The following is a 13,695-nucleotide window of genomic DNA, read 5'->3' on the forward strand; positions in this document are numbered from 1 at the left end:
CATTGTCACTTTGGTGATTATTTGTATCAATCAATACAATCCAAATAATGAACAATAATATCATTAATTTGAATTTAAATGTTATATTATTCCCAAATCAATAATATATGATTTTCCAAAGAAACATATAATTTATTTTATTATAAAAAATAAAATTATACCGTAAGCCAAATCTTACTTCTTGAAATTTGTAATATTTTATATTAATAAAATAAAAGTATAAATCTTCAAGATTTATTTAACCAAATTTTAACTATTCTTGGCTTAAATCCAATTATTCCTTGATTTATTAATAATCATTAATCTTATTCTTTTAATATAAAGGATATAATTAAATTTTATTATATATGCCTCACAATAAAATTATTCCTTAATTCTCTCCTTAATTTATAATATATATTATATCAATCCTTTAACATTATTCCTTAATTCCCTCTTCAATTTATAATATATATTATATTATAGGTAAAATAGAGAATTCTTCCTTAATCTATCATCAAATGGGAACAATTATTAAATAATTATTTAATCGTTCTCCTTTACGAGATATTCATAATCTTAATCTATCATCAAATGGGAACAATTTAATTATATTTATAAATCTACGAACTTTTATACTTTTATAGAGAATTTATATATCCATAAATCCAAAAAACTTAACGACAGAATCTAAATATTCATAAATTTAGGATAAATCTTTATATTCTGTACTCAATTATTCCATATTATCAAAATTCAATTATCTATATATTCCGAAATCATGTCCCTTAATCTATCATCAATTTCCATATTTTTATGATAAACTTCATAAAATTTAATTTTAATTCAGAATATATGAATCTTTAAAGATAAATATATATATATATATATATATATATATATATATATATTTCATTAATATTGATATATCATGAAGATTGATAAGAGATATTTGAATTAATTTAAATATATATCAATATTAATGAAATATATATATATATATATAATCCGATTTAAAATTTCATATCTAAAATATATATTCTTAATAATATTATCAAAATCAATATATTTATTCCTAATAATATTATTGATATGATTTGAAATTGTCAATATTTATATTATTTAAAATTATCATAAATTCATTCATATTATATCTTAAACCAAATGATATAAAATCTTCTCACATAATTAAATTAGGATGGCTCTCATACCAATTGTTAGAATTATCCTAATCATAATTTAATGTGTGAGAAATTAAAATCTGAATGCGGCTTACCTTAATTAATCACATGAATCTTCTCTTTCCTTGTAATAGAAAAAGTCTTAAATCTTCTATTTCTGTAGACTTTCTTTATGTGCAATGGATCTTCCAATTGATGAGTAAGTCAATAGTTTATTTCTTTAGACTTTCTTTATGTGGAATGGATCTTCCAATTGATGAGTAAGTCAATAGGTTTCTCTCTCTGTTGATGGGGACGCAAAGTAGAACTGACATTACTTCAAATGAGGACCATTACCATTACATATAACCAACAATAAGTTAGTTATTATGGTTTGATAATTTCTAATTTAGCCCCTTCATAAAATTAGAAATGCCACTTAGGTATCCTCACTTTATATTCATGACAAATACACCCATAAATCATAAACTTAATTTCACATTAGATCACATTATTTTGGCTTATATTAAATATGACATATGCAAAATTATTTATTATACAAGTGACCCTAAAAATTCCAACACAAACTTGTCCAACAACCTTCGAACGTTTAGAAAGAGGCTGTCAAGGCCATTAGTTTCAGCTCCCTCATGTCTTTGGGTATCTCAAAATGCCCCATCGAACTATGTCGTCACATCTTGAGCAAGGTTGATGCTAACAGGACTTCTCTAATGTTGAGTAATGAGGATATGCTAAAAATCGACGAAGTAATCTTTCAGCTACAAACTCTTTATCAATAACCCTTCTTGACATTAGCTTCGAAATCTTGAGACATTCTATCTTCCTCCTTATTTCATCAAAATCAGTCTTTTCTTCATATTCAAAACATGTCCCTTCTTCATCTTCAAAACCAGTCTCTTCTTCACCATTATTTTTAAGATGTTAAACGTGTAAGGCTTGTAAGGGTATTGGGTTCAAAGAACAACTCTTAAATGAATTGTAACCTCTAAACTCTACCAAATCCAAAAATAGAATTCTTCAACATCGGTAATGGACATCACATTTTCTTACCAATAATGTATTAATCTCACATATCTAAAAAAGAAGAATTTCAGAATTAATAAAAAAGAATAATCAAATAAAACTTTTTATAAATATGGTCTGGTCGTGAATCAAAAAACAATAATTGACTACAAGGGTGTGCAAATGGGTAAACTCAACACATATTACCCAACCTAAATTAAATTTGGTCAACTCATTAACCAACTCATATCAATGAATAATAGGGGTTGGGTATGGCTTGGCTTGGGTCAGGACCCAGGGTCGGCCCTGGGGTAAGGCAACCTATGCAATTGCATAAGCCCCAACCTTTATATGCCCCCATTTTTTAATATTTAATAATATTATATTATTAATCTTTTTTTTCTCCTTAATATTATACAATATATTTATATATAATTTTTTATCTCTTATTTTCTTATTATAATATATTAACCATTTATATCTCATTTTATATTATTAAAATTAAAAAAAAATTATTTCTGTCACTATTTTAGGGACCCTAAAATTTAAATTTGCATTGAGCCCCAAATTATCATGACAGGTCCTGGTTAGGGTAACCCAAACTAAATTTTAGTTTGTAACACATTTATTACGTTTTTTACTCGTTTAATATTTAACAAGTTTTTGTCTCGGTTAACAATTATTTGATTCATTTTACCTAATTTAATACGTTTTTTAATTATTCAACATGTTTTTAACTCGTTTAACTAATATTTGATTCGTTTGATCTATTTCAACTCGCTTAATACATTTTTAGTTTTAATAAGTATATAACTCATTTTAATTAATTTCACACGTTTAACACGTTTTTTACATGCTTAACACGTTTTTGGCACGTTTAACACGATTTTGACATGTTTAACACGTTTTGACACGTTTAACAAATTTTTGACATGTTTAACATGTTTTCACGTTTTTGACATGTTTAACACGTTAAATATATTTTGGTATATTTAACACGTTTTTGACATGTTTAACACATTTTTGATATGTTTAACACGTTTTTTGCACGTTTAACACGTTTTTGCATGTTTAACACGTTTTGACAAGTTTAACACATTTTTGACAAGTTTAACACGTTTTTGACACGTTTAACATGTTTTGGCATGTTTGACATATTTTGGCATGTTAACACGTTTTTGACATGTTTAACATGTTTTGTCTAATTTAACACACTTGTGACACATTTAACATTTTTTGTTCATTTAATTTGTGTTTTGCTTTGTCTAATATATTTTTGATATTATTATACATTTTTTATCTGTTTAACATAATTTTGATTTTTTTTAATTATTTTGATATTTTAATTACTAAATTAGTTGATTCAGATTAATATAAATTATTTAAATAATATTTAAATTATTTATACTAAATAAAGTCTTAAATATGGTAACAATGTTAATTTTTAAAAATAAATTAATTCATTAAAGAGTTTTAGAATAATAGTAATATGTTAGTTCTGTATGGCTAGACTGTAATTAATAAATGGTCCAATTACCTTTAAGGTTCGAACTTGGGATATTTTACTAAATAGGACTTAACTTTGAGTTGAGCCATTTGAAGCTTAAACTATCAACTACCATTTGAGGCTTTAATTTTGACATAAGACCGTTTAATCCGTCTAATTTCAGTTGGTGACGTATCACTTCAATTCAAAATCAAACTCATTTTTTATCCTCTACATTCTCCTTGTCCACCCATCTTCTTCTTCATTTGTTTCAAATGTGTTAATTTCTCTCTCTCAAATATCTTATGGACATTTGCGTCCAATGTTCTACCCCTACCAGTTTATACAATCAAATGAATATTCCTCATGCTCTTCTTCTCCATTGCCTTCTTCCTAGTTTCTCCTACACCACCGATGGAGAGAGAAAACCAGGAATTTCATGCTTCTTAACGTTGTTACTCTCTCACTCATTTCCTCCTTCGTTTATCTATTAAGATTCTTTGGGATCGATTTCCTATAATCCTTGTTCACTAGACTATCTCCTCAAGATGATGTATGGGATTTGGAGAAAAAAAAAATCTTCAATGAGAACAGACTTTATGGCCCCTGTTCCGCTGCTATTAAAATTCAATTGTTATGTTGGTGATAAATCATAGAATTGCAATTCCAAAGTAATACGGATGAATTGAAACTTAAGAAATCTTATACATTCAATTCCAAAGGTTTTAGAATTGAACCCTTTTATTCCTATTCCTATTCTTATTCCTATTCATATTCCTATTCCTATTCCTATTCCTATTCCTATTCCTATTCCTATTCCTATTCCTATTCCTATTCCTATTCCTATTCCTATTCCTATTCCTATTCCTATTCCTATTCCTATTCCTATTCCTATTCCTATTCCTATTCCTATTCCAATTCCAATTCCAATTCCAATTCCAATTCCAATTTTAATTCCAATTCCAATTTCTTTTTGAACCAAACATAGTCTCGTCCACTCAAAAAATTAGATGTTCATTTTTTATTATTATTATTACTTAATTTTTATTCCTGATTAGGATCTTCCTTCAATCCTTCTCTCTCTTTCTTACCCTTGCCATGATGGATTCAACCCCGCTGATCTCCTCCTCTATGCAGCTTTACCGATTCAGTATCCGTAGCTCCGGTCATCGAAAAAAACTCAGAATCCAGAATCCTCCAAAAGCGTGAAGAGTATTTAGTTGATTGTATAAACTGGTAGGGGTAGAACATCGAACGCAAATGTCCATAAGATATATGCTAGAGAGAGAATTGGACACATTTGAAGCAAATGAAAAAGAAGATGGGTTGTCGGGGAGAATGTAGAGGAAAAAAATGAGTTTGATTTTGAATTGAAGCAATTCGTCAGCCGTTGAAATTATATAAAAATAAATTATTGACGCATCATTTAAAAATATGAATTAAACGGTCTTACGGTCAAAAAGCTTTAAAAATATGAATTAAACGGTCTTACGGTCAAAAAGCCTCAAATGGTAAATTAGTTGATAGTTCGAGCCTCAAATGCCTCAACTCAAAGTTCGAGTCTATTTGATAAAACCGTCCCAAGTTTGAGTCTTAAATGATAATTGGGCCATTAATAAATATATTATTAATGAGTTTTAAAATTTTCAATTATTTTCCATTTGACTATAACGAATATTAACGTAGTAAAAATTAAAAAACAAAAGAATATATTAAAGTTGGAAGATGATTAGTTTATATTGGATTGATAATAGAAAATTAAATATATTTAATTTGAGTAATTTATGTAACCTTAACTCAACCCACTCAAATTAACTTCTCCAAATTAATATATTAGATTTGGGTTAACCCAAGATATGTTCACCCCTAACTGACTATAAATCTTTTCTGAAATCACATTTTTTTTCCGAATTTATGACCATACAACTAATAATTTATTTATTACAACACTATATGTATCTCGAAATATTTTATTCAATCTCTAAATTATTGTTTGGATTGTGATTTTAAACTAACACAATAAATATAAATTTATTTGAATCATGTTCCACGTTAAAAAAAAAAAAAGTCTAACAAAATAGCCTATTATCTATCAAATGATTGGAAACATGAAGGTTCTATCAAATGATAGATAGCCTATTATCTATCAAATGTATATTGTATAAATACAATATACATTTCAGTTTCAGAAATGAGAGTATGGAGGAATAGCATCATACAACCTCATCTATTATCTCACAAATGAGAAATTTGTCTCCATTAGAGTTTTTTGTTTTAATATGATCTTGGATTTAATCTAAGATTTTTGGGTGGCTTAGTAGAAACAAAATAAATACAATGGAAAATTTTAATTCCACGTATACATTTATTATGTTTTTGCCAAAAATCACATTCTAAAAATTATATTGTTTTTTACTTTATCCGTATGAGATTTTGAAAAAGATTTTCTTGGCTGAGCGATGTGTTTGAAGGATTTTGTTTTCATTGGCTAGATGTTTTCCTATTTTTTTCATTAGAATCTAATCAAACATTAACATGAATTTCAGAATTCATAATAAGAAGAAGAATGTATGGCCAGAATTAATAATAAGAAGAATCAAACATTAATCATTGAATTAGGGGAGAATTTATCAAAACATAATTAGGGTTTAAACATTGATTCGTCAATGTGATCTTTTACGATTAAGAGATTAAATAAAGGAAGAAAGAGACGAGGGTTTAACTTTGCGGATGTTGGAAGAAAGAAGAATAGACGGCGGCGGCGGACGACTTACATAGAGAGAGAAGGGAGAAGATAAAGGGGAGTCGTAATTGAGCAGATTTAGGGTTTTTTTGTTTTAATAAATAAAATTTGGATAATGATTTTAACATCTGTTAAAAAAATCCATGTAATTAATTTATTTATTTGTTTTTAACACGTGTATTTGTTTATATAAAAATATAAATGTCACGTAATTAATTTTTTAATAGACGTCTATGTCCGTTAGGGGGTTAATCGATGTTACCAGTACAGACATTACCTTTATTTCACTCATGAATTGACACCTATACACAAAAGTGAAGCATTACCTCCGTTAGGGAGATGCCTTATTTTGTACAAATTGACAATGAGAAGCCCTAATATGTGAGGTTTTAAACAAGAGGTCCGAAATTGTAATTGAAACCCAATAAGAAGCCTCAATTTGTAATTGGTCGTTTATTAAATCTTTTTTTACAGTTTGAAGGAATATAAGAGGAAGAAAGCACCTCCCGCTCCCGCTTCTTCCATTTTTGTTTCTTCCATTCCCGCTTCTTCTATTCTCGTTTCTTCCATTCATGCAAAGTAATAATTTTCATCTTCTCAAAAGTTGTTTGTAAAGTTTTCAAAATTGGATTGTCAATTTCTTTCTTTTACAAAGGTAAGATATCTAAGAGGAAGGTAAGGTATCGACAAGGTAATAATTGTCATCTTCTCAAAAGTTGATTGTAATGTTCTCAAAATTGGATTGTTATTTCTTTACTTTATAGAGGCAAGGTATCTAAGAGGAAGGTTTCTTCACTCCTTGCTCACTCTTCTTCCTTTCCCGCTTCTTCACCCTACTTCTTTCATTCTTACTAGGTAGCAATTGTCATCTCCTCAAAACTTGATTGTAATGTTCTCAAAATTTGATTTTTTTTTCTTTTACAGAGGTAAGGTATCGAAGAGAAAGCTTTCTTCACAAGCTGCCCTCACTTCTTCCGTTCCCGCTTCTTCAACCCCTATTTCTTCCATTCGTTCAATGTAACATTTGTCATCTTCTCATAACTTGATTGTCAAAACTTGATTGTAATGTTATCAAAACTTGATTGTCATTTTCTTTCTTTATAGAGTCAAGGTATCGAAGAGGAACCTTTCTTCACCTCCGTCCCCACCACTTCCATTCGTGCAAGGAAACGACATATTTTAATCATTCAAACTTCTCCAAATGACTTTTATAAGCTTGTCCGAAAATTTTCGGACGTTTAGAAAGAGGTTGTCAAGGCCATTGGTTTTGGCTCCCTCATGTCCTTGAGTATCTCAAAATGCCCCTTCGAGAAAGTAGACATTCAATGCGTACTGAACCTCCTAGAGGTGTTGTCGAAATAATGGAGTCTTAAGGACAAAAATTTGATGGAGTCGAGTATTTCCAAATGTTGAGGATTTGGAGGAGAATATGGATGGAGAATGATAATTGAGGAGCTCCTACAAGTTTATCCATGCTAGAGAGAATAATAGCAAATAAAGACGCAGAAAACGACTTCAAGTGTGATTTTGTTGTATATGTGGTCTCTAGTTTTTTGTGGACAATACAAAATGCATAGTGCAAATAAATAAGGACTTAATAATTGTCGTTTTAATGTGTTTAAATTTATATACTCTAATTTTATTTTAATTATCAATGTTTACTCAAATATAATGTCTGATAAACTAAAATTTAATGTTTAATAAACTAAAGTGTAATGTCTGATAAATTGAAGTGTAATGTTTGATGAACTGAATGAAGTGTAATATCTAATGAGCTGAAGTGTAAGTTTTGATACTGGCTCTTGAAGTCTGTTTAGTCCATACAAGGCTTTTTTGAGCAAGTAGACTTCATCTACATGCCCTTTCACAACAAACCCTTAAGGTTGTTCAACATAAATCTCCTCTTCAGGACTCCATTCAGAAATACAAATTTAATATCTAGCTGATACACTTTCCAGCCCTTTTGAGCAGCCAAAGTAAGTAAAAATCTAATGGTATAAATAAGCTACAGGAGATCAACCAAAGATTTGATCATACCTTTTAACAACAAGCCTTGCTTTGTGCTTATTAATGGAGTCATTTGCATTCAGCTTGATTCTGAACACTCACTTCACTCCTATCACATTTCTGTCACTTGGCCTCTTTACAAGCTTTCAAGTATAATTCTTCTCGATCATAGTGATCTCCTCTTTCATTGTAGTTTTCCATTTTAGATTCCTTTCAGCTTCCCAATAATCTGCACTCTTGTAGATATCAGAGAGTAATCTTGTACCCCTCACTAGTTCATCATCAACCAACTCTTCTCCCTCTCATTTGTAACTCACTAAACGCATTTTGCGTTTTACTTTCAATAAAAATTTGATCTTTTTCAAAAAACAATCATCCACCAACTCTTCTTCAATCAGTTGAGGATATGGAGTTGGTTTTACTTCTGCCCAATTTCATTGGTCATTCTCAATGAAGTGCACATCTCAACTTATTAGAATGTTTCTGGTTTGAGGCTGAAAATTTTGATAAGCCTTTGAAATTGTGTTGTACCCCACAAAGATTCCAGCTTCATCCTTTTTGTTTAGCTTATCTCTCTTGATCTATGGAACATAAGAAAAACACAAACACCCAAATATCTTAAGATTTTTCACAAAAGGCTTGTAACCATCCATGCCTCAAAGGGTGTCCTTCCTTCCGTAGCCTTAGTTGGTAGCCTATTGAGTAGAAATATTGTAGTGTTTGCAGCATCTGCCCAGTACTTCTTTGGCAAGTCTTTCTCATTAAGCATACACCTTTCCATCTTCATGATGGTGCAATTCTTCTTTTCACTCCATTCTACTGAGGAGTGTATGAGGTTGTCACTTGGTTTTGAATCATAGTTTTTTCACATAACTGATTGAATTTTTGCGAGGTGTACTTCTTGCCATTATCAGACCTCAAGGATAATTTAACGAAGAAGCTTAGAAATTTTGACGCTTTAGGTGTCCAAAAATGAAGAAAAATCTCTTGTCTTAGACCACGGGGAGCACTTTATAATTCTACCGATCTGGGTTGTCCAATTTGTTTCATTCAAATTCTCTTCATAGGTTTTTGGGGATCAACAAACTCTATAAACTCAAACACTTTTTTAGTATAAAAAGCAGAAGTAGGTCGCATGCAGTAGCAAACTTTTAGCCAAGGGAGTGCAACTAAGGGTTTAACAAGATCACTCGCTTCAGACCTGAATCTTGCATCCACTTTGAGCTTCTAACCACTGTTTGAATCTCAAAAATATACTAGCAACTTCATACTTAAACTTGAGAAAATAGATCCAACACATCCTTGTATAGTCATCAATGAAAACTATGTAGTACTTACTCCCAATTAAGGAGTTCTGTGAGGCCCAACAAAATTTGTGTGGATCAATTTTAGTCTCTCAGTTGTTCTCCAGGTTGCTTTCTTGAAAGGAAGTCTTGATTGTTTTCCTAATTGACAAGCCTTGCATTTTGGCAAGTTAGCTTCTAAATGAGGCAGCCCTTTACAAACTCTTCCTTCTGCAAATTCAGCACTACATTATGATGGAAATGGCCCAACCTTTTATGCCAAATCTCAGCTTGAGATATTGTAGCTGAATAGGCTGATTACTCCTCCTTTAGTGGATCTAGCTCAAAGTTTTTACCTTTAATGCTGACTTTGAACACATTCACCCCATCTGCATCTTTGATTAGGCACTAATTGCTCTCAAAGATCACTTTTAAACCTTTTTCGAGTAACCGACCAACACTTGTTAGAGTACTCCTTGATGGTCTCTGAATCCTTCATCTTCACCATCTTGAATTCTCTAATTAAATTAAGGACCTACATCCATTTAAATGTTAGACCTTAAATGCTGACTTATGGTTTTATCCTGATGAAAATTTCAGTTGACACATCATCAAACAGAGTAGCCCTTGCCTTCGACTTCCCTGTCTTATTCTCCTTGTGATTCTTTATCTATGCAAATGTTGGATTAACTGTAATTCCGGCACTACAAACTCCTCTTCAACAACTTTCTAGAGATCAATTGTCTCCGATGAGCCTCCATTTGAGTAACCCATACATGGTAATTGTTACCATTGAACACAGGTGGTGCTCTGATACCAATTTTGTTGGTTATTTTAAACTATAATACTTTCTTAAAATAGAAAAGAGATGGAAAGGAAAACGTGATATTTTTTATTATGCTGAAATCATTCAAATACTACTAAATGACTAGATAGTGAAACTAAAAAATAAGAAAATATATGGACATGATCTACTAAAAATTCTTTTAGAAACCACCTTACTACGCTAAAAATAAGGAAAAATAACCGAAGTTTCACTTAAACTTCAACAAAACTATTATCTCCAGTTTGTAAGAATATGCTAATTTCTCTTAGTTGTTAAATTTCCATTAATACAAAACTTCTCCTTCTCAAATTAACTCTTTAGAAATTACCTGTTTTTAGTCTATGTTCCTCTCCATACATGTAGATGTTTCATTAAAAATAATTAATAGATGGCAAATGTTAGTGCAAATTCTCCTGATTTCTTTAAAAGTCTGCTTCCATTCATGCCCATAATTGTATCTACAAACATGCACAATTTAACTCTGTACTGAGGTAAGTCATCAATGATTCATTTTCCACTGTTTTTTACCAATCCAAAATGAAACCAGAAGAAAAATCTTATGCAGACTTCAATATTGTAAGTTAATTATTATTAAGAAGAGGATTGACGGTGAACTGTGAGGACAAGCCCCCACATAAAAAAGAAAAATCCTATGGAATGTCTGCCAATACATTGCAGAAGTTAATTTTATGCCAAACTTTTGTACATTAACCGAATCCCCCTGCCGAAAGACAACAACTTTAATGTTTTTGAACATTTTGGTACAATGAATTGAACGAACAATACAGAAGGGAAAAAAAATCAGCAAGATACTTTGGAAAAGCTTATTCTTTTTGTTTGAAAGAGATCTAGGAGTAGTTGCAGAGATCCTCGAAGCCCATGTACTCTTGGTTTTGCAGCTTCTCCACCATGTCTTTTATACCCACTCCCCCTGAGGAGAATGAATTCACAAAAGATTTAAGATTTCTTTGTTTGGTCATGATAGAATGAATGTGTTATGTTAATTAGTACTTACCTAAACAAACAGCGCTCACGAGGATTGTGAAGGCAAGGATGAAGATGATTATGGATGTTCTTCCCAGTACTGCTATGATCTTCCTGACTACATACTGACCGGTGAAAGCAGCAACCGTAGCCACCGCAACAAAGTAACCAGCTGCAAGTTTCATTTTTGAATTAATTAACAAGACAGATAGACCCTTTTATTATTGCAATGGCACGCTTAATTACCGTAAGGAACTGGAAAACGCTTGAGAATGTAGTATTGCACAACGGACATAGAGGAAGAGAAGACCATGGCAAAAGTTGAAGTGGCACTTGCCACTTGAGGAGGGATTCCCAATTCAAGAAAAAGTGGCCCTAAAATGAAGCCTCCTCCCAATCCAAGCAAACCACCTACAACTCCTGCTAGCATCCCAATGCAACAGTATAGAAACAGAAGATGGGGCTTCCATGTCGTGATTTCCTTTCCCTTTGACGCAATTACCCTTTTCCCTTTGTACAGACTCGATGCCTCGTAGAATGTTACAGAAGCAGCAATAGGCACCTGCAATGCATTTAGGATCCAATACTTGGTCGAGCATGTGGGTGTGTATGTCTGCACCAGATTTTTTAAATGTTAGTTATGATGAAACAAGATTATTCTCCCTATTCTAGTTCTAATTGGTTACCTTCATAATCTGAACAGCAAGGAAACCTATCCAGACGTAGACAAGTAATGACACCTCTTTCCAGTAAATATTCTGGAACATATGAACCTAATTCAAGAGATTTGGTTAATTCTTTTTACCTTTGAGCAAATGATTTCAAAACCAAAAACAATTACCTTGTCTGTTGTGGCAATTGGGCCACTTGGCAATGGCTTGTATTCCACTTCAGAACCATCTATTATCATAATGATGCATTTTTCCATGTCAGTAATCAATTTATTTGTAAAGTGAGCTTCAAATTCAGAAACACCCACCTAATGGTTTTGATTCAGAGTACAGTAGCTTCTCTGCTTCCTGAAATATGAAATGTAAAAAATTGTAAATTGAAGAGAAGATTTAACTACTAGTTTTAAGCTGAAAGAAGAACCTTCATAGTCTTGGTCTCTTTCTTCCATGTATCAACTCCCCTTAATATAGCCTTGGTTGATGTTGCTATCAATTTAGATTCATTTAGTTATGGAAGAGTATATATAAATTTTCATTGGAGTGATATGAGTATTTTTTATATTCCTCACCCACAAATAGGAATATAAGCAGAACGGTGACCATCCAATCGGCAAACATGACATTAAAGGCGACTCCGATGCTTATACCCAACATAAGCATGGGTTGGAAAAGCAAAGCGAGATCGTAGTCTATGAGTGGGATATCAAGTGTCGGGTGCCTTAGCCTTAGATTGTAATAAACTGTTGATCCTGCAGCTCCCATGATCATACCTATAATAAAAACTTGTCAAGAGTAACATTGGGAAATAGCTGTTGGAAGAATTTAATTAAATAACTAACATTTGGAAATGGCTGTTGAAGACTTGGGATCAAAGCCAATGATTAGAGCAAGCATAGGAACAAAAATTCCACCGCCTCCAACCCCACCAACACTCCCTAAGGCTGCGCCAAGAAATCCCACTAGCGATCCGACAACTAATCTCCAACTGAACTCAATTTCCTGATCATAAAGATTGGAGTTAAAGATTGAAATTTGTATATGCTAAAATATTTTCTACTTACAGGCCAGACAGGTTGGTAAGAAGATTTTCCAATCTGCCAAAAGAAATGTAACAGCTTCACTCCAAATCCTGGTTCCATTTCCTTGTCAACATGAATCTGGTCATGTTCTAGGCTTTTGAGTCTATCTGTCCCACCTAAACAGCTTTGAATCAAGAGAAAACAGCAGACAAGAAATGCTGATGCTGCTGCTGCTGCAATAGTTTTGGCCATCCTTTGAGATTCACTATTATCTCAAACAAATTAAAGATTGTTTCTCTTTTGGGAGTGAATCCCAAAAGATAGAGAAACTAATTAATGGTGGAAGGGATAGAGAATCATGAAGCTTTCTTTCCATTTTCTGTACATTTATAATAACACTAACAAAAATGGGTAACACTAATGTACAAAAACATTCCCTGCTTTTGCTTCCTCTCTTGTTTTCTTCTTCTTCTTTAATTTTATTTTAGTAAGAAAATTAGATTGCCCAGCTGCT

General features: G+C 31.7%; 1 protein-coding gene across 1 annotated transcript; it reads right to left on the reverse strand.

Moving 5' to 3' along the window:
* Positions 1-11,079: 11,079 nt before the first annotated feature.
* LOC124921865 (sulfite exporter TauE/SafE family protein 3-like) lies at positions 11,080-13,546 on the reverse strand. The gene is made up of 10 exons (XM_047462563.1): positions 13,224-13,546; positions 13,002-13,161; positions 12,732-12,932; positions 12,584-12,648; positions 12,471-12,510; positions 12,333-12,391; positions 12,178-12,264; positions 11,738-12,104; positions 11,523-11,663; positions 11,080-11,438 (listed from the first exon to the last, which is right to left on the reverse strand). The coding sequence occupies exons 1-10, from the start codon at positions 13,431-13,433 to the stop codon at positions 11,356-11,358; spliced, it is 1,413 nt and encodes a 470-aa protein (XP_047318519.1). The 5' UTR covers positions 13,434-13,546; the 3' UTR covers positions 11,080-11,355.
* Positions 13,547-13,695: the final 149 nt, after the last annotated feature.

The sequence above is a fragment of the Impatiens glandulifera genome, chromosome 1 (assembly GCF_907164915.1).
Source record: "Impatiens glandulifera chromosome 1, dImpGla2.1, whole genome shotgun sequence".
In the NCBI taxonomy this organism is placed as follows: domain Eukaryota; kingdom Viridiplantae; phylum Streptophyta; class Magnoliopsida; order Ericales; family Balsaminaceae; genus Impatiens; species Impatiens glandulifera.